Source organism: Protomyctophum parallelum (genome assembly GCF_964188405.1).
Source record: "Protomyctophum parallelum genome assembly, chromosome: 13".
Lineage (NCBI taxonomy): Eukaryota > Metazoa > Chordata > Actinopteri > Myctophiformes > Myctophidae > Protomyctophum > Protomyctophum parallelum.
In genome coordinates, this window is record NC_139708.1 from 15,971,059 (window position 1) to 15,998,346 (window position 27,288).

At 39.9% G+C, this 27,288-nt stretch overlaps 3 protein-coding genes across 5 annotated transcripts; 1 reads left to right on the top strand and 2 right to left on the bottom strand.

Annotated features, from left to right (window-relative positions):
- Positions 1-113: 113 nt before the first annotated feature.
- On the bottom strand, positions 114-10,543 carry dnaja3a (DnaJ heat shock protein family (Hsp40) member A3a). Of its 2 annotated transcripts, XM_083780860.1 has the most exons (12): positions 10,246-10,543; positions 9,144-9,286; positions 8,567-8,650; positions 5,950-6,162; positions 5,662-5,814; positions 4,547-4,694; positions 4,312-4,376; positions 3,425-3,553; positions 2,889-3,004; positions 2,661-2,758; positions 1,992-2,118; positions 114-1,317 (listed from the first exon to the last, which is right to left on the bottom strand). In XM_083780860.1, exons 1-11 carry the CDS (start codon positions 10,463-10,465, stop codon positions 2,006-2,008), a joined length of 1,482 nt encoding a protein of 493 aa, XP_083636986.1. In that variant the 5' UTR covers positions 10,466-10,543; the 3' UTR covers positions 114-1,317; positions 1,992-2,005. The 2 variants fall into 2 exon arrangements, with proteins under 2 accessions (XP_083636986.1, XP_083636987.1); XM_083780861.1 differs by lacking the exon at positions 1,992-2,118.
- Positions 10,544-14,806: 4,263 nt separating this feature from the next.
- On the bottom strand, positions 14,807-18,147 carry hsd17b1 (hydroxysteroid (17-beta) dehydrogenase 1). 2 transcript variants are annotated; one of them, XM_083779464.1, is made up of 7 exons: positions 18,000-18,147; positions 17,663-17,796; positions 17,202-17,363; positions 16,892-17,071; positions 16,437-16,530; positions 15,414-15,597; positions 14,807-15,022 (listed from the first exon to the last, which is right to left on the bottom strand). In XM_083779464.1, the coding sequence occupies exons 2-7, from the start codon at positions 17,757-17,759 to the stop codon at positions 14,858-14,860; spliced, it is 882 nt and encodes a 293-aa protein (XP_083635590.1). In that variant the 5' UTR covers positions 17,760-17,796; positions 18,000-18,147; the 3' UTR covers positions 14,807-14,857. The 2 variants fall into 2 exon arrangements, with proteins under 2 accessions (XP_083635590.1, XP_083635589.1); XM_083779463.1 differs by having other exon boundaries at positions 17,663-18,147.
- A 3,697-nt stretch (positions 18,148-21,844) lies between these two features.
- On the top strand, positions 21,845-26,436 carry LOC310869132 (coenzyme Q-binding protein COQ10 homolog, mitochondrial). Its single transcript, XM_083779731.1, has 5 exons — positions 21,845-22,022; positions 22,808-22,996; positions 24,633-24,825; positions 25,548-25,649; positions 25,934-26,436. Exons 1-5 carry the CDS (start codon positions 21,931-21,933, stop codon positions 26,069-26,071), a joined length of 714 nt encoding a protein of 237 aa, XP_083635857.1. The 5' UTR covers positions 21,845-21,930; the 3' UTR covers positions 26,072-26,436.
- Positions 26,437-27,288: the final 852 nt, after the last annotated feature.

The following is a 27,288-nucleotide window of genomic DNA, read 5'->3' on the forward strand; positions in this document are numbered from 1 at the left end:
AGAATCAGTAAAACATTATTTTACCAACATTCTAAATATAGTGGACCATTAACAGTTTGTCTTTGTCAGTTGTAAGAGAAGTGCTCCCTTAAGTCATTTATACAAGACACTAGTCTTTCCCCCAGACCATACATTTTATTATAGATGTACAGTACATACAGTGATATATCCATGTGACACATTGATTGTCTGCATAATTAACAGCTGTCTATTTACATAACTATGAATGGGTTAACTATGTAGCCGAGTTAATTCTCTGACAATGACATGGGGTTTAAAGGGGAAAAACAGGGGTCCATGTCTTCTCCGAAAGGGAAAGATTGGGTTGACCTTTGAATTCTGACACCAGTTATTAGGATCAGGTGTTCCATACACTCGGCCACTAGAATTCAAAGGTAAACCCAAGTACAGAGGCTTGTAAGTAGGGATAAAAACATACTAGGCATGTAACAATTCACTCAACTCATGATACGATTTCACGATATTTTATATAATTTATCTCCCCCCTCAAGCTTTTTTCACATTGTTTTATTTAACTACATTGCAAAAGAAGTAGCATTACTTTTGACAGTGCAGAAACATAATTGCCTTCCTTGATGTATTAATGAGCATCAACCACCATCATCACCTGGGCACAGTCAAAGACACACACAGCTCCCATCTACATTGCTCCATTACTGAAAGTGACTCAGTCTCATTTCTCTCCAAAAGCACATGAATATGATGGAATTTTTGGCTGATTTTTTATTTTATTAAATAGATTCATATCGTTACATGCCTAAAACATACCGGTCAAAAATGAACATGATAAAACAAATCAACAACGATGCTGAGGAACACCGTTTCAGCCAAGATTAAGTATTTAATTCTGTCTGAAGCCTTTTTCGATCACAATTTATTTCTGTCTACATGGTGTTATCACAGCGAACGATGTACACATTCTGGCAATTTATATCCGCAGGACAACACAACACACGTCGTTTATAAATTAAATGGACTTTGTTGTTGCCAATTTGGCTTTGACAAGAGAAGAACCTATGGGGCAGGACAATGCCTTGTGTGTGGATTCACTTGGCCAGTAGAACACAGGGCAAGAAGCGTTCAGTCCATTATCCACTGCTAGTGAAGAAGGGTTCACTGGGACAGGTACAGTATGTAAATGTGTGTTGATCAGTCCAGAGACCTTTTAGGTCTCAGCCAACACCCCTTAACACACTGCTGCATCTCCTTGTATGACCATAGCCTTGTAGCTGCTGATCTCCACTATGCTTCTGTCCCGCTTGGCAGTGGCAGCTCAGCTCCCAGTCGACCTTTTACCTGTATGGTTGAGGGAGAAACAAAAGAGATGAATGCCTGTAGAACTGGACATTGTCCCGACGTGCTGCAGTCAGGACAATGCACGACAGCTGGATAACATTGTTGCCGTCGGGCGGAAACCTCGTATTTCAATATTTCAACTTTTTACAGAAGCAGGAAAAATAGCTGTGTACAATGTACAAGCTCACAATGCTCTTTTTTTCAACTTAAATTTTATTCATTTTTCATGAACAGAAATAGACAAGGACATACAGAAAGTAAAAAGACAAACAATTGAACATTACAGTATGTGTTGCACAATGCTCTTTTTAATACTTTAAGTGGTCGTGAAAGTGATTATAGTATGTCTGTGAAGTGTTAAACAGATGAAAAGTATTAACTAGAGCTTGTGACTAAACATAACTATATTGGATCCATTGGAAGTTGGAATGGTTTCCACCCGACAGCAACAACCTGCTGGTCACGGGAGAAGTGTGAAATAAATACATGGCTAAAACACTACAGAGGAATTCAAGTGTGCATGCCTTGCCTCCCATATATATTTACAAATGAGACCAGCCACAAACCATTCATTAAATGAAATACCAGCATAAGACTTCACATTAAGTGTACCACAGGGTAAACTCACTGTGCACAAGAGGGAGACATTCAGAATAAATCAACACTAATCCTACCTAGTTTGTGGCTGTCAAGAGTTGCTAAACAATTTCTTTAACTTGGAGAAGAAGCCTCCCTGCTTCCCTTCTTCCACCTCCTGCCTGCTCTGCCCTGCTTCAGACCGCTTAGCACTGCTGCCCCCACCTGGACATAAAGCAGCACTGCGTCAAGGAGGCAGATCATGTACACTACAGCAGTGGTTCCCAAACTTTTTATAGACGAAAGAGAGATTAGATGTTTGCCTGGGAGCCAAACTAGTGAAAATATCAGATCTACAAGCTCACAACCTGTCGCTTCGTGTGCCACGTTGTGGGCTTGTAGATCAGCTATGTTCAGCTCTTAAACATTTGTTTTCTAATTTAAGGAATTTATTAGATTTTTCTTTAATCAATTCATGAAAATCATTTTTGTTTTTCGAAATTTCTTTGAAATAATAATTAAACACAAGATAATAAAGGGACCATAACAATTTGTCCATGGGTCGGGACCCAGTGTTGGGGAACCACTGCACTACAGTTTGTCTGCATATGCTGTATGTCTGCATACCGATACGTTAACGTGACATCAACTCTGCAATTAAGCCCCTACCTGGTGAGAGGCAAACCGCTATAGCAGGAAACTGACAAAACAAAAAAGGCAAATAATGTGTTTATTGCATGTCTGCAGCTTAAACGGAGACGTCCTACCTGTGGTGGTGGTGGTGATGCCGGTGACCGTCCCCTCCACGTCCGCCTCGTCCTCTGCGTAGCTCATCAGTAGAGCTCTCTGTCTGTCTGTCAGGGTCCTGCACAGCAGGAAGTGAAGAGGAGTGACACAAAGAAGAGCATCTACACAAAGTCTTGCTGCAAACCAGCGTCTCTGAAGTGAAATCTTATAATTTCTAAATTTGTATGTGTGTGTGTGTGGTGTCTTACTTGGGCACTTTGATTTTGACATGGACGTAGTGGTCTCCGAAGCCGTAGCCACTGACACGTGCGATTCCCTTCCCAGAGAGACGGATTCTCTGGTCTGTCTGGATACCTGCAGGGATCTGGGACCAACACCGATCCTATATTACTGTCCAGTTCAACTTAAACCCCCATTTTGGACTGAGGTTCATTCTAAAAACACCTTCTAAATCCTGACCTAAGTAACTTCAGAAAAACTTCAAATATTTAATTCCAAAAATGTTATGCTGCGCTAGTGCTATATACTGTACAAGTACATAGCAACAAGAACCCCAAAAGGGGTTCCCGTCCAGAAGCCTTGGGTTAAAAAACCAAAAGGGGTTCGTCCGTGTATGGGCGCTCGCTATTTTAGAACATTTTTTTATGTTTCACCTAGAATGACATGCCCAATTCCCATCAGTGCTGGGGTTTTTTTCATCTCTGATCCAAGAAATGAAGATGAAGTTAAACAAATTCACAATCATAAATAGTGTATTTTAATGTGTGTTTGTGTCTGTTCTTACCGATAAGTTGAGTGTTTCATAGAGGCCCTGTGATCTTGCTGTGCCTCCCAGAATGGCTTGGGCCACAGAAATGAGCAGGTCAGAGTGGACATCTGCACCGTCCCTCCTGAACACCGGACTCTTCTGAACCTGGGCACCAAAACACATCATACCACACAGCCAGTCACAAATCTGTGTACATTTCAGAGATGGGCACACAATCAAGAGAATTTCGTGAAAATGACAGGAACCCTCCCTTGTCAGCATCACATTGTGTGCCTGACAGCCACGGAGTCAACACACAGCACAAGCTATAATGCTTGATTTACAGTTGATTTTATTTCTTAGATTTCTTCAGCAAATCAACATTCTCCATTATGATTATAGTATTTTAAAGTTACCACATCTGTATGGTTCCTATAGTATATTTTAATGTATACCGTCATGTATTACTAATCAGAATATAATTTGTAGCCAGTGACATTTCTAGAAATAGCAATATTGTTGGAAAGGCAAGGCAATAACCATTGTGGAGACTCTAGCGAGAAAGACTTCAGACTTGAAGCAACTGGAGCGATCTATGGAACACCATTCTAACAAAAGATATTGCTATGGAATGACGGTAGGCCTGCGCTATACGTGCTGTAGATATCTTGGGTTAACTTGCCACCCTTTGTAGCGGTCCATGAACGCATCGTCGGGCAGTGCTCGAGTCGGCACAAAGCCAACGTAAACAAGGCACTCGGTCGGTGACAGCACAAAGGAAAACTTGTACTCCCTCCCCCCGATTTATGGATTGGAAGCATCAGAATTCAGAACTGAAAATTGCACCAATCCAAGTGCAGAAGTGAGACAGCTCAATGTCTCACAGTATGTGGAGGTTCCTATGATTTGTGTTAGGCTCTTACCCGGAACGTGATGAACACTTCTTTCTTGCCGACAGGCATCCTGACCGTCTGGCCTTCCTCCACCCCTAAAAAAAAGAAACAAGGAATAAAAAAATAAGAAAAAACAACAATCACTGCTAGGGACCATGTACATTGATGTACACAATAGTCATTACTTAGCTAACCTTTTTTTCCCCATTAGGTAATTAGCGCAAGAATTCGGAGTGAAAACCAACAGTAGGTGGGTAGCTCTTACCTGCAGGCACGGGGACAACCACCGTCTTCCTCTGTTTGGTCTGTCCGCTCCCGCGGCAGGAGTTGCAAGGGTGGGAGATTACTGTGCCTTTTCCACCACACCGCCGACAGGTCGAGCGCATCACAAAGGGCCCTGTATTCACGGTCTCCTATACAAGACACGTGCAGTCTTTTTTTTAGCAAAGCTGCACACAGAACATGCTGCGCCTTTGGGTAGCTTAGCAAAAAAGGTTTGGCGCATATATTGGCCATCGTTTGACTTTTTGGACATTGGTAACAGCAATTATTAGGGATGCACAATAATTATCGGCCCGATATCAGGAATTATTAGTTAACTCATAATTATCAGCCTGATAACACAATTAATAGCTCCGATAATATATTGTACAATATATATTCTTTATTTATAATTTCATATGCTTGCAGTTCTGACTTGTGCTAAATGATTATTTGTTTCATTTGCTGATTGTATCTGCTAACAAAGCACCCAGTGTAGGTATGATTGTATTATAATTGTATTTGCTTAGGTCAAAGCTATGTCTTTTTTATGTGTCTATATATTTATATCAATCGGTTATTAGTATCAATCTTTAGAAGCATGAAGTTATCGATATCGTGCATCCCTAGCAATTATGCAACCGATGTGTTTCAACATATTTCCAAAATAGCTGATCTACAAGCTCACAATGAGTCTCATAAAAATGAGTTGTAAAGCTTGTAGATCAGCCATTTATAGAAACTTTAATAAATGAATCAAATATTTTGCACTTCCATCAGTCTGTGAAATGGAAATGCTGAAAATTGTTCGGGAGTAAAGCAGCTGACCCTCTAATTCTGGAGAAATTTGTCCCAATATAAATTCAATGAATCAAACCATAGTATTTACTAAGCTTGTTGCTTAGCAGAAATGACAATTAAAAATATATACTATACTTGAAAGATATTTTAAAAACTGAGAATGGAAATGACAACTTCCTGTTATCAGATTTCAGGAGGCGTAATTACAGACTGTGTAGCATTTAGAGATTGTAGAATAATAATCAAGATTGACATCGGACAAAAACATATGGTATCTGTTGGGCTCTAAAAAGTGGTTATATAACAGGACTCACGTACCATGCCAGAACCATTGCAGTAGTGGCAGTGCTGGACCTTGGTCCCGGGCTCGTGGCCCTTGCCGTCACAACGTTGACAGGTGTCGTCCAAATTGACAGACATCTCTTTGTTCACTCCCTTTGCCGCCTGAGTGAATGTCAGCTCCATGATGTACTGCAACAAAACAAACACTTAATTCAGATGCCATTTTGGATCCAATAACATTTGTATAATTTGCCTGTAATATTTACACTCTGTTATGAACCCCAACCAGATTAGGATTCCACAGCAATATTCTGCACCACTGACCTCTTGTGGCTGATCAAATATGGCACCGAAGTCTCCGAAGCCCCGGGCTCCAGAAAACTCGCCAAATATCTTGCGGAAAAGCTCCTCTGGGTCCACGTTTGTGGTCTGTCCGCTCCAGTACTGCTGGCCTCCACCTCTTCCTGCCTGGCCGGCATCAAAGCCTGCTGAGCCATATGTATCGTACTGCTTCCTCTTCACCTCGTCACTCAACACCTGAAGGGATATGATATGGTATCAGTTACACCTCACATCGTTTTGTTTCTTTTAGATTGGCTATTTTGTTTAATAATGAAAGATAGAAAAACAAGTGATTGGATTTTGTCTATATCGCCCCACACTAACTACAGCTGTCAGATATTCTTACTCTTGCATCTGTAAATGCTAAATCCTAAAACGTGTCATCTAACAATAATGAGGATCGTAAATACTAAATGATCCACAACGATTGAATATGTAAATGCCATGATAACTAATACATTTGGAAATATTTCTTGAGGGCCCCTCCTATAAACAGCTATAGTGTAGTAGATTCTGTCTGAACACAAACATTAAATGCCAATTGACAACGAATGGAGAATTTACGTCATATGTGTCTGAGCAAATCGGCTGTCTGTGCAAACACTTGGCCAATAAGGGACCACTATTATTGGTGACGTAACTAAGGTATGTTTCACTTAAATTCCCATTGAAAATGAATGGAGAATTTTCGTCATGATGATGTACGATGATAACAGCGCCCCTCACTTCAGACTGGTGTGATGTTTTACCACTGCACAGTTTTACTCAGACTATCCAATAGAGCGTCGCAGTCCCTCCCCCTTTCAGAACAACGAGTGGCCCAGGAAATGCTTCTCCATTCATTTTCACCATAGGCGATTCCAAAAGTATTTATTTAAAGACGGTTATGCCGCGGACAAAGCCAACTCGGATCGTGACAAATCATGACAATGAACACAATGTTTTGGGTCGATAAAATCATTATAAAGAAGAAAATAAAGGCAGGAGACAACACTATTTGTTTTGTTTTTCTTCTTATAAATTATTTGATCGGCCCAAAACATTGTGTTCATTGTCATGATTTGTCATGATCCGAGTTGGCTTTGTCCGCGGCGTAACAGTCTTTAAATAAATACTTTTGGAAGGGTGAAAATGAATGGAGAACCATTTCCTGGGCCACTCGTTGTTGGGAGGGACTGCGACGCTCTATAGTGTGGTGAGAGGCTGAGAGCAGTTAGCAATGAGCATATAGACGAATCCAGGAACGGGTCTCATGGTTGCAGCTTACGTATTTCCTGTAGTGGGACTCAACGTAGCTGCGGGGTTTAAACCCTCACCAGGCGCACCTCTTCTACTATAGTGAACGGCAGACTGACTGATGTTAGTCTGCCTCAAACGTTACTCTTTTACCTGCTTTTTACTAACACTTAACATTACAAACATGCCCAGAACATCGGGATGAACCTGTGTAGTTTATGGCTGCTCCAACAGTAGTGGCAACATAAAAATAAAAATAAACGGAATGTCAAAATATCCACCGCGGTGGCTGAGAGCAGAGCCATAGAGTAATGGTTGAGATGAAGCAGTGAAAGGTCCTGAAAGATACATAACGTCAGTCTTACCCAATCTTTCTGTTTTATGAACACAAGGCTGATGTATTTTATACCTCATACTAAGCATTTAAAGTATGAGGTATATAAAGTACAGCAGCCTTGTGTAATACAGAAAGATTGGGTGTTGGGTAAGACTGACGTTATGTATCTTTCACTGCTTTGTCTCAACCATTACTCTATGGCTCTGGTCTCAGCCACCGCAGTGGATTTTATTTATGTTGCCACTACTGTTGGAGCAGCCATAAACTACACAGGTTCATCCCGATGTTCTGGGCAACTTTGTAATGTTAGTAAAAAGCAGGTAAAAGAGTAACGTTTGAGGCAGACTTAACATCAGTCACTCTGCTGTTCACTATAGTAGAAGAGGTGCGCCTGGTGAGGGTTTAAACCCCGCAGCTACGCTGAGTCCGCCTACAGGAAATACGTAAGCTGCGACCATGAGACCCGTTCCTGGATTCGTCTATAGCAATAGAGAGTATGCACATGCATGATTTTCCCATCAGGACACGCCCCCCTCATCTAGACTGAGTGGCAAAACATTGAGCAGCATTGGAGTGTTGGAGTTTGGAAGCGCTCGTTGGAAATCACTCAACCGTCCTGCATCTTGTTTCTAAATGTCACATAATGCAGGAGGCAGCAAAATGTTGTGTTATTGAAAATAAGCACTTGAAAACAATCAAATGCAGGGCATTTCTTGACAGAAAGTAGCTCATAACGTTTCTATGGTGGATTTTTATTAAACAAAAACTTTGCAATTCACTTTTTGTACAGCTGCAATGTTGTTGAGTTTAACATTGTTTAACGCAATCAGACTTTTCTGTTTGGATGAATGGCCAGAAAGTAGGTTTTTGCCACTCAGTGGGCATTCCCGCATAATTTCCAGGTACGATGATGTCACACGCATACCCTCTATAGCATGTGAAAGCAGTACACGGTAAAATCCTCCATGTTAGCACTGAGTAGAAGGGAAATTAGGTGGAAGCTTTGTAGTAAGACTGTGTCCAAACCTCATAAGCTTCAGCCAGCTGAGCAAATTTCTCCTTAGCCTGAGGGTCATCTTTGTTTGTGTCAGGATGATACTTCTTGGCCATCTGATGAAGGACAACAAATGAGAGTATACTGTCATCTATGCTCAAACTTTTTTTCTACTACAATCGGTATAGGCAATTATACAGCCAATGTGTTTTAATCTCTTTCAACCTGGCGTGCTTATCAGAATCTTTCAAAAGTAACAGATCTACAAGTCTATATGCTGCAATGCGATGCATTGTGAGCCTGTATGGCGGCTATTTTTGAAAATGTTTGAATTGGGCTTAATTGCATGGATACATAAAATAATTGTTTGCTTGTTCATTGTATAGTTTTTAAAGATGTTGTGTAAGTGCCATGATACGTTTTGTTAAAATTAAATGTTAAACATCTCTATATTCCATGATCAGGAATCATTGCTAGTGTGTTTTTTCAATAACAGTGGTCTTTCCAACTCTTCAGGTCTAGTATGCTAATGGCTAAATCATCGGCCACAACAATACATTCGGTCTGGCTCCAGTAATCAGTGTAGTGATCGAACAGGAAGAAGCAGACCTGATAGTATGCTTTCTTGATCTCCTTCTGGGTGGATGTTTGAGGAACCCCCAAAATCTGGTAAAAATCCTTCTTGTTGTTGGAAGACACACTTGTGTGGAAGGACTGTGTGGAGAGCACATGAGGCGATGTAAACCCTGGAACTAAAGGAATGGTGAGTTTAGTAAGAAATTCCAAATAAGCTTAAAACATAACATGTTAACCATAATTGCAATCTCTGTCTTGCTCCATGGTCTACTCTAGATCAGTCATGACCAATTGAAAAATACATAGGGGCCTATGTATAGCTAATTTTATAGGCCTACAGCTAACATTTTCTGGGTAACCTCAATGACCCCTGGGGGTCCTCAGACCAAACTGAGAATCACCGCCACAGATGACATAACATCAAGCGTTGTCAGCTACCTTGTTCTTGCTAGCCTTTCAAAACACTGAGCCAGCTGACATTAACGGAATCTGATGGAAGGTTCTATCTAAACAGAGCGTTTCTTCCAAACCCTAAATAGTTAAACATTGTCATGTCAACATGTGACATTAGTAAACAAACAATTACAATCTATAAAAGCAAGCACTGTCGCATACCAAACGTTGCATAAAACACACCATACATGCACGGTAGGTCAGTCAGTGGCTGTCAAGCTGCACTGCACGCCACATTTCAACCTGAATAGGCACATTAGGCAGGTAGGAATATATGCCACTGAGTTCAATCTAACACAGGTAAACTGGTGTCCAGTAAGTCAACATAGGAATCCTTGTGACTGTGACATGTTTATATGGAGAAACGTGAACTTACAAGTTACAACTAGCATTCTAGCCTAGCCTAGCTTTGGCGAGCGACACCGTCGTACGGAGTGCTCTGTGCTAACCTAGTGTCACAGCCGGCCTGGTTTCTATGTACTGCTCGGTGTTCAGATCTGGCCTAGAGCCCGCCTACCGGATCCGGACATTTTAACGCACACATAAATGCACGCTACACGGACCGTCTCCGTATCCGCTCTAGACCGGATCTGCAAGCGGCTCCGTGAATCTATCCCAGACGGTCCACACTCCACAACATTCAGGCCGAATGCTGCTCCTGCTCACACGGCACGGCACTTACCCGACACTCCTCTCAATGTCACGCCGTTCGCTGTCCCCCTGCGGCACACGCTGCCTCCCTGTCCCTGCCATCCTTTCTGGAGGCCTCCCACGGAGCAAACAGTCCGCGATCCCCCGTGAGCGGCGCGGATAAGCCCGCCGCGAGCAGCGCGGTGCTGTCCGGAGAACACAGCGACTGTTATCCAACGTGTGGAACTACGAACGGCTGAGGACGCCATCATTGCTCCTCATCCCAGTCACAGCACACTGAGCACAAGCATTCCCTTCAACAGCACACTGAGCCTCCTCTGCAACTGCGCATGCCCAACACAAACTTCACAAAGACAGACGTGGACGGTCAAGAATCTCAAGATGTTAAGATTGTCAACCTTGTCATGAAAAGGCTGCAGAACAGCAGCAGAAGACCCGTGCATGGTGTTCTGGTTAACAACCTATATATATATATAAGGCAGATGTGACGTGTCAAACTAGGGGTTGCTCATTAGTTTTGCACGAAAAATACTCCTTTGGCTAAAAACGTCCATATACGTCATCGCAAATGTGATGAGGTCTGATGTCAGCACATTTGGGCAAGTGGCTATGGCCGAATTTAGCCCAATTAAGGGGTGTTTTTCATGCAAAACTATTGCTTGCAATTGATTCAGTATCATGAAAAAAACCTTAGTTTGACACAAAATGTTTTTTTAAATGTTGCCTTATAGGTTGTTAATGGTACCCCAGCTTATGCTAATTATGAAAAGTGCTCATTGCATAGCCTATAATATATGCAAGTTAGCATCCAGCAGTTTCTAAATGCTGGGAACCCATGCTCAACATTTCTAACGTAAAACTTTAGGCCAGGGTACTTATAATGTCCGGGTTCACATTCTGGCATGTGGCACACCATGTTCAATAGGGCCAACCATGTTCAATTCATCGTATACAGTGTACGGTATGGGCTATTAGACGAGCGTCTAAAAACGTCAAAAAAAAAATTGACGTTTTTTTAGACGTTTTTTATCCCATTTTTAGACGCACGTCTAATAGCCGGCTATTGCTCAGCGGGATGGTCAAAAATGATGAAAAACGAGGATTAAAAAAAAAAAATCTAAAAATCTAAAAAACGATGGGCTATAACCCATCGTTTTTCATTTTTTTCATTTTTTTCAAATCCTCAAAAATGATGAAAAACGGTGTGCTATAGTATGCTGTACGGTATGGTCTATTAGACGAGCTATTAGACGAACTAAAACACGTCTAAAAATAGATGTGTTTTAGACGTCTATTTTTTGACGGTTTTTAGACGTTTTTTATCCCATTTTTAGACGCACGTCTAATAGCCGGCTATTGCTCAGTGGGATGGTCAAAAATGATGAAAAACGAGGATTAAAACAAAATAAAAAAAACGATGGGCTATTTATAACCCATCGTTTTTTTTTCTTCAAATCCTCAAAAATGAGGAAAAACGGCGTGCTATAGTATGCCGTACGGTATGGGCTATTAGACGAGCGTCTAAAATGGGATAAAAAACGTCAAAAAATGGAGTCTAAAACACGTCTAAAAATATACGTGTTTTAGACGTCTATTTTTTGACGTTTTTTAGACGTTTTTTATCCCATTTTTAGACGCACGTCTAATAGCTGGCTATTGCTCAGTGGGATGGTCAAAATGATGAAAAACTAGGATTAAAAAAAAAATCAAAAAAACGATGGGTTATAGCCCATCGTTTTTTTTATTTTTATTTTCTTTTTAATCCTCGTTTTTCATTTTTGACCATGGGCTATAGCCCATACCGTACGGCATACTATAGCACGCCGTTTTTCATCATTTTTGAGGATTTGAAAAAAATATATATATAACGATGGGTTATAGCCCATCGTTTTTAGATATATATATTTTTTTTTTAATCCTCGTTTTTCATCATTTTTGACCATCCCAATGAGCAATAGCCGGCTATTAGACGTGCGTCTAAAAATGGGATAAAAACGTCTAAAAATAGACGAAAAAATAGACGAAAACATGTCTATTTTTAGACGTGTTTTAGACGTCTATTTTTAGACGTTTTTTATCCCATTTTTAGACGCTCGTCTAATAGCCCATATCGTACGGCATACTGTAGTACGCCGTTTTTCATCATTTTTGAGGATTAAAAAAAAACAAAAAACGATGGATTATAGCCCATCGTTTTTTTAATTTTTGAAAAAACAAATTATCCTCATTTTTCATCATTTTTGACCATGGGCTATGGCCCATACCGTACGGCATACTATAGCACACCGTTTTTCATCATTTTTGAGGATTTGAAAAAATAAAACGATGGGTTATAGCCCATCGTTTTTAGATTTTTTTGATTTGTTTTTGAATCCTCGTTTTTCATCATTTTTGACCATCCCACTGAGCAATAGCCGGCTATTAGACGTGCGTCTAAAAATGGGATAAAAAACGTCTAAAAATAGACGTCTAAAAATGTCTAAAAATAGACGTCTAAAACACGTCTATTTTTATATTTTTCTACGTGTTTTAGACGTCTATTTTTAGACGTTTTTTATCCCATTTTTAGACGCTCGTCTAATAGCCCATATCGTACGGCATACTGTAGCACACCGTTTTTCATCATTCTTGAGGATTTGAAAAGAATGACTTTTTTTTTTTTAATCCTCGTTTTTCATCATTTTTGACCCATACCGTACGGAAAAAATAAAACGATGGGTTATAGCCCATCGCTTTTAGATTTTTTTAAATCCTCGTTTTTCATCATTTTTGACCATCCCACTGAGCAATAGCCGGCTATTAGACGTGCGTCTAAAAATGGGATAAAAAACGTCTAAAAATAGACGTCTAAAACACGTCTATTTTTAGACGTGTTTTAGCACAGCTAATACACCAGATATTGTTGTTGTTGATGACAGTAGAGAAGTGACCATTTTGGAAGTGGCATGTACATTTGACCAGTCTGGACCAAGGTGCTTAAGTACCAGTGTCTTACTCTTAAGGATGCTATAGCCATAGCCCTAATGCTTAATTCTGCCTTGCATTAAGGCTATGGGACCGATGGCTTCTAGCTCTCTCATGCTCGCAGACATGCAGCCTCTCCTCTGTAGTGAAAATCTAAAGAACGTTTTACGTACTCACCAATATGAAAAAAAGGAAAACAATACTTTTAGTTACTCCACTCCACTGCATAATGAGTAGCTACTTGAACAACTTTGGTGCTTTAAGTACATTTTGATAACAATACTTTTGTACTTAATACATAAGTACATAATACATTTTTAATTACAAGTAATAAGTATTGAGTAATTTATACAATGCAGTAATTTTACTTTTACTCAAGTAAAAAAAAAGGAGCAGCCTATTTTATCCACCATTATATTCTACAAGCTAAATGCTGCTCTGATCTTAAAGACTATTCCCACCTTGCTTTTAGTCTTGTCCTGTTGTCCTTTTTGTTTCTCTGTATCTTTCCACCTTGCTTTTATAGTCTTGTCCTGTTCTGTTGTACTTTTCGTTTCTCTGTCTCTTTTTATACACCATATTCACTTATTAAATTACCACAGTGAGGAACATTCCCTGCCTTCTATCGCCATCTAGCGGCCAAGAATGATAATCAAAACATGTTGTAGACTGATTGTGATGTACGAGCGACGATCACTTAGTTTAAAAAATCACACCCGTGTGAAGTGAGTGGTGCAATCATGTCAAACAGGAAACTCTAGTTCTATACCCTGAAACCCAACCCACACGCAATACCTAATTCTAAATGTGTGTTTTGCAGTGTTTTGCAGTTCAGTCCTTTTCCTGAATCTGAATGGGTATCCAAACAAAATATAGAGCACTCTAAAAAAGTAATAAAAAGAAAAAAACAAACAAACAAAGGAGATCACTAAAGTGTTAGATCATGTAGGATGCTCGTATATCCGCGTATTTGCCTGGAGTTACAAGTAAACATTGTGGAATGAACACAGCATTGCTGCCCATGTTGCTAATATCAGTCCAGCACAGACGCTACCATCATCAACCCCCCTTTCTTTTTAAGGCACACAACAGAGAGAGGGAGGGAGAGGGGTGTCTGACAAAAAAAAAAGGAGATACGCTGGCCAAATAATTCACATATCTCCACTCTATAGTTATAGGCCTATGATCTATACCGGTATATTAATTAGGCCTAGTGGTACCAGAATATATATCACCCCGTGACTGCATGTGTGTCCATACATCATCATCATCATCAGACAGCATCAAATAGTGAGGCAACCACACTTGCAATTTCAGAATTGCACCTTTCTAGTTTACTGTATACGGTAAATACTAGGTGCACCGAGGTCAGTAGAGTCTGTATAATATATGTAGTGTTCTGTCAATGTGTGCCACCATTTGGATTGGACCTGGTGGGGAGTAAACAACCTTGATTGTTAACGTAAGCAAAGTTCTACAACAAAGAGTCACTTTAATTAAGGAGAAAAAAATCAGCACAGAGAATTTTCAAATAATCTAAAAGGTTAATTCATAGCAACAACACCCTGATGATTTGATGTATTAGTCACAAAACAAATCTTACAGAATTGTATCTAGAATACGGTAACAGATCATATGCCCCAGAGGGAAAACAGAGTGTGAGAGATTGTACGTGACATTTATTGTTTCTCTGCGCTGTAGGCTGAAAAGGCTAGTTTGCTCATTGCATTGATGTACCGTGCGCCATCTGGTGCTGTAATCTTCAGGTTGGTGACATGCAGCAAACCACTGTTGGTGTAGTATCTGAATGCAGGGTTGGAAGACTGGATGGCCTCCAGAAATACCTTACATACAAAAACATGGGAAACAAAATAATGCACAAAATTATAATACATAATGTGGCAGATTCGATATACAGTACAGTGGTGGAAAAGGTATTCACATTTTTAATTAAGTAATAAAGTAGGCTGGACGCATTATAGAGCTTGTAGATTGGGTCTTTTTAAAAGTACAATATTTGCATATTGGGTCTTTGTAAAAGTACAATATTTGCATCTGAAATCGATGTAGTGGAGTAGAAGTAAGTACTGGGAATTGGAAATACTTGAGTAAAGTACAAATACCTCAAAATTCTACTTAAGGACAGTAATTAAGTAAATGTACTTAGTTACTTATTTCCACCACTGATAGAACTCATCTCAATGATTTCAAGAGTGTTTGCTGCACACAGCCTACCTTTACGATGTCCTCTGTGTCCTGCGCTGCGTTCTGGAACACGGTGGCACAGTGCTCCAGGTATCTCTCATAGAGGCGGAGGGTTTGGGCGTCCACCTGCTGGAGAGACGTCTCGCCTGGCTCCACCTTCTGCAGGTTGTTCATGAAGTCTGTGTTGACCGGACCGCACTCGATCAGGCTCATGCTGCATGCGCAGTGGTGGGAAAAGTGCTCAAATGTTTTACTCAAGTAAAAGTATAAATATTGCAATGTAGCTGTACTCCGAGTAGAAGTCCCATATTCAAAATGTACTCAAGTACAAGTACAAAGTATCGGCATCAAAATGTACTAAAAGTACTAAAAGTAAAAGTACTCATATTGCAGAATGTCCAATTTCACTAGTTCAAAATGTGTACAAAATCTTTTGAAAATAGCCGATCTACAAGCTCACAATGCATTGCGATTTTCAAATGGCTGAAATGTATATGGGGCTGAAGTGGATAATGTATGTTTTGTAATATTAATAAAAATCTACAAAGTAACTATAGTAACTAAAGTGTTGAAATAAATGTAGTGGAGTGGAAGTAGAAATTTTGGACCTGAAATGTAGTGGAGTAGAAGTAAAAGTATTGGAAATTGAAAATACTCTGCGTGGTTGGGAACATAGTCAATACAGCGCTTTAGTTTCAGTCACATTAACAGAGATGCAATAGGGCATAGCAGTGGGAGTGGTGTTCTGGGTCCACTGAAAAATCAGCCATTCATTTTTCCCATAGAGATTTAGAAAAATATTTATATCAATTATTTTAGAATAAAATCCTTCATTCCACAGAATCAAAGGTTTTATGATCATGATTCACCAGGATGAATGGCTTGATTTTAGGCTTAAAATAATTGATATAAATATATTTATTTAATCTTTAGGCTAGGGGGGAAATTAATGGTCGATTTTTCAGTGGAACCATAAAACACACCCACTGTTATGCCTATGCCCTGGCCTATACAGTAGCAATTCATTATTACACATCTTATGTCTGGACTCACTGGATGTTGAAATGCTGTAGCAGGATAGCGAGACTCTCACAAGCTCCCTCTATTGCAAATTTACTGGCACAGTACACCTCATTAAAGGGGAGACCTGCAACCCAATGTAAATTCACCATTATTAATAATAATTGTAAATATAGCTGCAAGCAGCTATAAGACAGGGCCAAGCCCAAAATGAAAACATGGCTGACATGACATAGGTAGAATGGAGATGATGTCAGATATTTTGGTTACGCTGATTGGCTGAAGGGGTTGTTTTGTCAGCGCTATAGTCCTTGTACAATGCCAAAAAACTATTTTAGAGACGAATCTGGGACCATTCTCAAACCCGGTCGGGGACCATTCTCAAACCGACAAACCGGCACTAAATAGGAGTAGCCTATGAATCGTCCCTTAATCAGAATTATTTGTATTACAATCGCAAATTCAAATGTTATGATTGTGAGACTAACCGTGAAGTCCGCCCATGCTACCTGTGACCAGAATGTGTCCCTGGCCGCGGGCCTTCATTCCTGACAAGAAGGCCTGGATGGTCTGAATGGTTCCCAAAAGGTTGACCTCCAGAATCTGCCTCATTGTGTTCAAAGACTGGATCTCTAGTGGCCCCACCAACCCCACACCAGCATTGCACACTGTAAACACACACATGCACGCACACACACATTATTACTGATACATTAATACACAGACACAGTTTAGAACACAGAGAGATGGAATATAGAAAGAGGTTTTTATATGTGTGTCAGTGCTATCAGTGAATACCCAGGATGTCCACTTTCTTCTCCACAATCTTCTCCCTGGCATCCAGAATGGACTCTTGGTTGGTCACATCCATTTGGAGAATGTCCAAGGTGTCCCTGTGCAAGTCTTTCACACACTCCAAAAGTCGCTCCTTCTTGGCTAGGTTCCTCATTGTGGCGTAGACTATACAGATAGTAATGTTTAGCAACATGACTTAAGAAGCCGTGTGTTCTACTGGAATTTAGCAAAACATTGACATAAAGTAGTAACATTTTATACAGACATTTTATTTACCAATTCAAATCACACTTACCTAAAAAATGAAAATGTAATTTTTGTTTCATAGAACAAAGAATCAAGAAGATTATATTCAACACTAACTTACACAAGCAAAATATAAAGTAGGCCTACAAGCATTCAGCAGCATTGTGTTAGCTAAGCTTACATCTAATGCCATGCGATGCTGTGATAACGCTGCTTACCTTTGAATGCTTTGTCTGGGTCAGAAGCTAGCCTGACAGCCAGACTGAGGCCTATCCCTGAGGAACAACCTGTGATCAGCACCACCTTCTGGTCCATGATGGGGCCCGGCTCACCTGCCAATTGATTCTATATGCTGCGGAGAAAGAGCACTGAAAAGGAGACGACCTGCAGACTGCTCTGATACAGTATGTGAAAGGATAAAACGCTGAAATGGGAGGGAAGCTCTCAGTCTCGTGTTTTCATTCTTCTCACTATCACAAGGCCACGTGAATCTAAACATTCCACTTTCCCAGCCATTTATTTGTCCCCCAGTGTGTATCATGGACAACACCTCACCTTCCACTGATTATTGGGCTGTTTAAGTCGTCGAAACAGCTTAGCTCGAAACCACTTTGGCTGAAAGTTGATTATCTTCCTCGGTGAGCTGAAATGTAGCTGAATCTATAATTACCCACCCGATGTCCGCAATGTTCATTTTAAGAATAAATTATTTTTGTCTACAATTCTTAAAGCATACTTTTAAAGATAAGTAGGATACACACTACATTCTAGTTGAGCAAATATCTAGTTACTGCACTCCCCTATATACAGCTCATTTGTGGTGCTGACAACATTATCTAAAATGCTGAAGACCCCCCATCATGAACCTAAAAGGAAGGGATAGAGGATAGACAGAAAAAAGGAATGAATGGAATCATTCACTCCTTTTTGATTCAGAATCAGAATCAACATCACTATAGGCCTGTCACAGTTATTACATAATCGTATTACTTTATCGTAATTACTTTTGCATAATTGCCAAAATTGCCATTATCTTTTCCAAGTTAAAACAATGTCATACATTTTCTAATATATTATATTAGTAATTAGTAATATTGAAATAGATAGATCAGCTATCAGCTAATAGCTGTAGATCAGCCATTTCCGCAATATTTTACAATTATTCAAAAGTAAAAAATGATTATATGATTTAATTTGACGTGTGAATTCACATTATTGATGATTGAGTAAAATTCATGTGACATAATGTACAGTACATCAGTGCCATACACATATTAATACACTTTTATTTTGAGACCTGGGGAAATGGCATATGAGATATACTGTATTATGGACATTTTGTAGGTTATGGAAAACACACAATAATAAAAATTGGATATTAGCTGGGAGACGGAATAAATAAATAGTCCTCTCAGGTCAGTTTACTCTGGTATAATACATTTCTCCACAACCTCCACCCAGCAGAGGAACTGGTCCTCTGACCCAGAATAGGGGAAGTGCGAACGCACGGCACGCACGCACACATTCTCACCCTGTTCTTGCTCAGGGGCATATGATATGATCTGTTATTCTGGATATGATTTGTGTTGTGACTGATAGATCAAATTATCAGGGTGTTTATGAAAGGTCTCGGGGGGTTCTCCTTAATGAAAGTGACTGTTTCACGTAGAACTTGTTTACTTTAACAATCAAGGTTATTTCCTCCCAGCAGCCGGTCCACACCAGCCTTCAGTTCATTGACAGTGTGTGTCCTCTTTGAACCAGTGGTGGAAAGTAACTAAAGCTCAAGTACATTTACTTAAAGTAGATTATTTTGTAAATTTGGATTATTATTACTATTACAAAACACACTAACCATTTCAGCCCTATATACATTTTGGCCATTTGAATCTACTGTACAAGCTCACAATTTTAATTCAGGATTTTGACTTGTTTTGTTGACTTATTTTATTCTATACACTGCAGTATTGATACTTGTCTGATACTCCAAAATGTGAGTACTTTTTCCACCACTGCCTCTTTCTTTCATAGATCAGCCAAGAGTAAGAAAACTGAAAACATATGTTATGTGACATTTGAAGTACTGATGACATACAGTGACATCCCTCTATAACAGTTTCAGGTAAATAAATAAATAAAAAATAAAGTGAGTGAGTGAGTGCGTGAGTGTGAAAACGTCTCTCACAGGTCACATAATGCTTGAACCTGTGTTTTCTATCTTATGCAAGAGCCCTGGCTGGGACAGATTATAATGTTGTATTATGATTGCTTTTCTAAATAAATCAAATCAAATCTAGTCTAAAGATCCTCATTTAGACCCAGCACTAAAGTGATTAGTAGCCTATAGCCTACTATAGTAAAGTTAACTAAAGCTAATGAAAGAAATTAAACCAGAATTGAGGCTAGACATTTTAGGCAGCTAACTGAAATACAAATAAAAACTAGGCTTTACAAAAAACAACTTAGTAAAATAACTTAATAGCCTATACTTGTGTAATTACTAAACTATCTGAAGGCTAGTAGTTATTCTTGGTCAGTATTCCACCCTTTCGGGTGAATATGAAATAAAATAAAAAACACAAACAACAGTTTGTGTTTTTTATACACTTCCTAAACTAAAAAACTATTTTATTGTGTGTTGACAGTTGACCAAAGATAACTCCTGTATTGTTCCAGCTTTTAGGTATAGCCTGGCTAATAAGCCAGACCGAATCAGCCGTTGGCAAAAGATAATTGCCTGACAGACAGTGTGATTTGAGTCGGTTATTAGCCAGGCTAGCTTTTAGGGGCATGGAATTGTTCTGAAAATTAATACGTTTTGTTTGGAAGTGCATTTTATATAGTCATTATGGTTATGCTCCATAAACCCAACTAAAGCATCGGAAAGTTGGCTTTCCGTGAATGTTTAACAACTATAGGCCTACCATAGGCATCTGTACATGATATGTATCTGTATAGGCCTGTAGATATATTCTGACTGACTTAATGCACTGCACTGTGCAGGAAGAATTTGTATTTTTTTTTTCTTTTTTTAATGCAGCTCACCAGACAGTTGCTTTAGGACAGCGGATACGATACGTATCATTGATATTTCCAAATGTAGCAGGGGGGACTTTTGAGAGAATAATAAAATATACTTAATGCCTACTAAACTACACCACCTTTTTCTAGAGGGAAGGTCCACTTTAACAATAGAAAGCACAGGTCCGTGTGACCAAGGTTGAGCATGGAAATAAGATATATTGGGATTTCAAACAAGGCATTTTATTCTCTTTTCGTTTTGTACACATAGTTATTCTTTTAAAATACTCATATTAAAAGTCAACATCATATAAACCACCAAGACATACTATACCATACACTTGGCTGGCGTACCGGAGGAGGAGCACAGCAGCATGGAATAAGGGCATTTCTACATACTAATTCACCAGGCAGCCAGTATGCTGATACATTTAGGAAAAGCCATGCCTTCAAACTCTTGTCCTCCTCAGATACACCAACCTTACAGCAAGCTAGGGGATCCCCTGAATGAAAGCAGCCCAGCCCTTTTAAACCTGTCTGCCAATAAACCCCACCCTTAATTTGAAACACACCTGGCTGATGTTGCCATAGTAACAGGTCTACCTGGTATAACAGGATAGGTGGGCACCTCGATGTAAATATGGCCATTTTGTCCAAAATGTAAAATAAATAAATAATAATAATAATAATAATAATAATAATAATAATAATAAGAATAATAATATAATTTAACGTATACATGATGTGAACATGCACATCAGTAGGCTCTGGGACAGCTAGTGGTTCTCCCATTCAGGGATCCTTATAATGGGAGGGTTCACAGGAGGTTCCCTTCACAGGGGGTCCCCAGCTAAAGTAGTTGTTAACATAGGAATCACAATCATTTTAACCACCTTAACCATGTATATGTTGGCTATTCAAAAATAGCAGATGTACAAGCCCACAGCTATTACATTTGCTTTTTTAAACACAAATGTATTCTCTTCATGGTGGTCCCTGGTAGGCTACAAAACATTTCCAGGTGGGGGTCTGCGGGGTCTTTTGGGGGTCCTTAAAAAGTTTGAGAACCGTATTGCTTTAGGAACATGCACACTGACACACATCATACCATATATGGTAGCGGTAGCCATAAGGCAAGCCAAATCAACCATGATGACACAGTCACTCACTGCACTCACGTTTTGTTTACCTCCCTGGTCGATGGAATCATCGTTGAATCGGAGTAGCCTCCCATTTCCCCTACGTCACTGCTAGTAGGCAAGTTGACTAGTTGAGCAACGCGACAGATCAACATTCAGAACGAAATGAACCGGCTCAAGTAGGCTACAGTAGCAGTAGTACAGTACAGTCAGTGTAGAGTAGAGTAGAGTTACTAGAGTACAGTCTGGGACAGTGTTACCAATACCGCGTTGAGATTAAAAAAATATTCTCTTGGTTAGTTGGTTCTCAATCTTCTCCGATCGAAATGAGTATGACCAACATATTCGTGCGGGCGCTTGGGCAGATGACTGAAATGCATTCCTCCAATCTTATCAGAGGAAACTTTAGACCTACCAGGTAAGATTTTTTTTATAATAGGCTACAGTCATTGTGTGATTTATCTAGACTGTCTGAAAATATTAAACTGAAAGGGGGTTATCATTCCAAATAGTGCAACGTTATAACGTTAAAGTATTGTAACGTTGCACTATTTGGAATCAATCAATCAACCTGAACCAATCAATCAATATATTGATTGGTTTGGGTTGATTGATTGCAAATTGTATTAACAGTTTGTAGACTAGTAGCCTAGGCCTAATCACAGTTCGAGGAAAGCACAGTTCAATACAAGGTCTGCTATAAAGAGGATTGAATACCCAGAAAAGCACAATGGCTTGTTTACATTGGGGTCAAATATTTGCAATAGACTGAATCATCATCATATATCTGGAAGTTATGCGGGACGCCTACTGAGTGGCAAAAAACGAATTTCTGGCCTTGCCAGCCCATACAACCAAGTCCTGTCTGATTGCATTAAATTACCGGTATGTTAAATTACGTTAAACCCACTTGCCACTCACTTTGCTACTCGATTTGCCACTATAGGCTATACAGTGCTATGCTTTTTCTTCTTATTTTTTCTTTTTTATGGGGGCCTGCAGTTTCGGAACTAATTAAGTCAAAAAAATGTAGATGGCACATCATGGCAGGGATATGGAGGGGGATATGCAGTATATGGTTTATTTTTTATTTCTTTGTGTAATTGCCACCGAAAATGAGACACTAACACTAATAATATAATATATCATTCATAATGATGCCATATAATAATAATAATATAATAATAATTAACTTGTTCCCAGACACCTGGCTTCCTGTCCAGCCTGTGCTGCAAGGCAGTCTACCCGGCTATCCCTATCCAAAGTGTCCATGTCATCTGTGCCCCCGTCCCCTGCCTCCTCCTTCATCACCATCCCAAACCGCAGCTTCCTTAACCTGGTTTCTCCCATCCGTGCCAGAAGAATGGAGTTCTCTGAGTGCAGGACACTACGGTAAGTTCCAACAATTACTAATAATATGCACCAATGTACTATCCCTGTCCCTGACACCTCCCCAACATCCAGGCCCTTCAGACAGGCCCACTCTGAAAAGTCTTGACGGTGTCCGGTATATTCCATTTATGATTTTAAATGGAATCAGCCTCGTCGTGCGCAGTTCTCTTGACATTTCCTTCTCATTCCTGTGGATTTTAACGCAATCACTATCTGATATAGAACATTCAAAATCCCTTTCCCACGGTAGCTTAGATGCAAATGTCACCCGGTCAGAGGCATCAGGGTCCAGTTGCTGTCATCACAAAGAAAACGTTTGGCCAATTTATACTTGACCAGTACACTTTTACATGTGATTTGTTATAAAAATGTCATCTCATTTGTGATGGGAAATATGACAATGCTAATGTGTATTATATTTAATAAGACTTTAATAGTGTCGTTATATTTTAACACTATTGCACAGAATGTTTGATGTGATCTAACTAAAGATAGCCCCAGGCCTGCAGGCGTTGGCCAGCTGACTCAACTGACCAGCCTGAGGGGGGGGGGGGTCTGTTTTTCATAATTACCCACCTTTTGTGTTGAATCATCTGTTGGGATCAGCTGTCTTATACAGACGAAAACAAGGGCTCCCTTACATCTTCACACCTCCTGCGGAAACAATGGCAGTTTACAGAACACTGAAGTGTGTTTACATTACAATACCAGAATAACAGAATTAACATACATTGCCGGCATATGCAGGGAGGTGTCAAGGGAAACACCAACCCCTGTTACCCCCATATAAATCACGCTACCCCCATCCCTCACAAGTTAACTCTCCTGTCCTTTTAACCTTTGCACCAATATACTTGAACTGTTCCTACCTAATCTGCTGTGAAGTTGTTTACATAAACAGCTTTATTATTATATATTGTTTGTAATTATTATCTATGCTGCTGCATTGCCTGAAGGAAGCCAAACAAAAATACGTTTTACTCTTATGTACACAAGATGTAACAATAAAGTACAACCTTGTACCTTGATATTTAGGTCAAGTAGGCTACTGTTACTTTTTGATTGCTAGTTCGCTCACTGGATCTCACCTCATACAGATTGAGATTTGTAAAACACTCCCAACTCCTTATCAGGGATTAACCACCAAACCCTTAGATCCACTTAAAATACTTCAATACCAGGGAATTTAACCCACTTAATACTTAATTGACAGGACTTCCAGGGTCTGTACTGGGCCCGCTCCTTTTTCCCCTCTACCCCAAATCTCATAGCAGAAAATAACTGACCTACAAGCTCTCAACACATATTTTCACAGAATATCCATGCCCCCCAGATCAGTGATGCTAGTGTTTGTGTAGCCAGTGTGAGCTAAACCCCATGGATTTTTCGTCGACACTAGTCACACTACAATGTCAGATTTTCAGTGCTTGCAAAGTGCCCAGGTCCACCACATCTCTTTTCACCCCATCCTCTCCTTCCATTGTAGTCAACAATCAGACGTTGTCTTTCCCTTGTTGGTTTCATTTTTGCTGTCTCGTCACCGACTGTCTCCACCAGGGTAATTCCATGGAATTACTCCAGTGCATATGTATAGTACAATGGGGTGGCTAAAGTCTGTTTCCTCCTGTATGTTCAGGTATACTCCAGAGCAGATGTACAACGTGGTGGCTAATGTGGACCAATACCAGCACTTTGTTCCCTGGTGCAGGAAGTCTCAAATCGTGAAGGGACACAACGGGAAAGTGCGAGCAAGACTGGAAATAGGCTTTTCACCCGTTGTTGAGCGCTACATCTCTGACGTCACAACTGTACCTAACTATCAAGTCAGGGTAAGTCCATATTGTCGTCATGATGAAGGAAGGGGGGAATGACTAGACTGATGCTATAAATTAGCTTTCTAGTGGTTTGGGATTTTAAAGTGTCTTGGTGTAAAACAAATTAAAGCTAGGCGCCTTTTGCACACCTATAGGTGACAGGTGCGTAGAAGAAGGACAACCAAGTGCCTGATGCACTGAAAAAGGAAAAAACTCCTGCACACTGTCTTCAAGATGCACACAACCTTCATTAGATAGCCTGATGAAGGTCAAATAGACCAAAATGTTGCTGTTCGCTTAATAAACTTTTCAACTGCATGCAGGAGTTTGTCTTTGTGTAACAATCATAGTTTGTATTTTCTACTTCTTTTTAAGTATGGATAGTGAACCGGCACCATTCGATTATTGTCATTGTTTGGCTCAGTAGTAATTTAGCTGTAGTGAATGAATCGATCGTATTCCTCCAGAGGAGTGAGAGTGTTATGTTCTAATAATATGGACACTGTGTTATATGGGGTTTGCAGATAATGGTTGGGATGCCTTTAAGAGTCTGGTTATTATGGGAAATAACAAGGAAGTCTGTTCTGTACTGAGACAAGAGATAAGAAAACCAGTCTTGTTTCTGGTTCAATCGTGTGTGCGTCTCACTTTTTTACACACAAAGAAGCAGTCTAGACCAGGATGGGTCCTTTGTCTGTCAGCCAAGCAATGATGAGTGGACATTTGTTTTAAAACAGGCTGTGAGTACTGATGGATCCCTCTTCAACCATCTTGAGACAATATGGAGGTTTGGCCCTGGAGCTAAGGACCAACCAAATTCCTGCAAGGTGGAGTTTTATGTAAGTGCAAATAAATACACTGTATGTCCTCCAACTCACAACAGTTCAGCATCAAATTGGGATTGTATAGTAGGAAAAAAAGGGGCGCCCACTGTCGGACACATGACGTCTTACCTCGTTATTTGGTGGGATTGGATTTAATAACCATTAAGGAAGCCGAACAAAAAAAGGGTTTAGTCTTACGTACTGTATACCTACTACCTGCACACAAGATCTAACAATTATGCATAACCTTGGAGCAGTGAAGATGACACTGACACATGTCTACCCTCCGTTCTCTGTAGGTGTTGTTTGAGTTCAAGTCCCCTTTGCACTCTCAGCTGGCGACCATGTTCTTTGATGACGTGATTAAGAAGATGGTTGGTGCCTTTGAGTCGCGAGCGGCCAAGCTTTACGGAACACACCTGGCCCCTCTCCACTGAGAACCGACAAGGAGCCGGTCAACATGAGGAGTCATCTTTTGACCTGCATACCTCTATGGCCCCTTTTCCACTGGAGTTAAAACAGTTCGGATCTTTTTTCCAGCCTAATATTGAAACAGTTCAGTGTGTTTCCACCGAAAATGAATTGATTCAGAACCCTAAAAGTTGATTCGAAACTGGAACCAAAAGATGGACGCCGGTTCTGTGAAAGCACCAAGGTTCCAAGAATCTAGAACAGAACCTGTTCTAGAACGGATACCTTCCACCCCAATCCCAACATACTGTACATATTGCCTTATGTAGAAGGCTGGATCTAGTTATTTAACTCTCTTTTGTGGTTCTTATTATTTGTTGATTTGTTGTGTACACAGAACACACTTTGAATTTAAATTATTTATATACAAGTAAGACGCGCAAACGCGGGAAGCGAACGCAGCTCGTAAATGGCAATAACAACAATTAGAATAAATTACATACTTTTTTAAGGTTTTCTTTTTAAAGTTCTCTTTTGTGTTTTTTTAAGATTTTATTTTGAAGTTAAGTGTTTTTAAAGTTTTTTTTGAAGTTAAGTTTTTGTGTGTTTTTTTAAGTTTTTATTTTTAAGTTACGTTTTTTGAAGTGAAGTGTTTTTTAAGTTTTTTTAAGTTTCTTTTTCATTTTAAGTTAAGTTTTTTTTAAGTTAAGTTATGTGTGTGTGTGTGTGAGTGCATGCGTGTGTGTGTTTTGTGTGCTACAGCTGCACCCTCTGGTGGCGGGCGGGTGGTGTCACAGCGGCACAGACACAGACACACACACACACACAGACAGACATGATCTGCAGGGTCTCATAGTTAGTGCTCATTGCATTCGCAACCACAAACGTTAATTTGTTTACTTAAATGTATATGTTTTTTTGGATAATGATATGTGGCAAGAAATAAAAAACGAAAATCATCAGTTCTTTTCAGTTGATCAACCACATGAGGATAGCCCATATGCAGACTCAATGAGATGGAGTTTAGTGATGGCAAATGATTAATTATGCTGATGTTTATGGGTGGACTGTTAAATGTGCCTTTACGGTCTGTTCAGAGAGAGATCAGCTAAAGTTCCCACACTTCTGCACTCTAAATCCTACCACAATTCAGTGACATGCACGTCACTGAAAACAAATACCTTCTTGACTATGGTCTGTCACAGGAGATGGCGAGAGAAATAGAATATAAATACTTTATTAA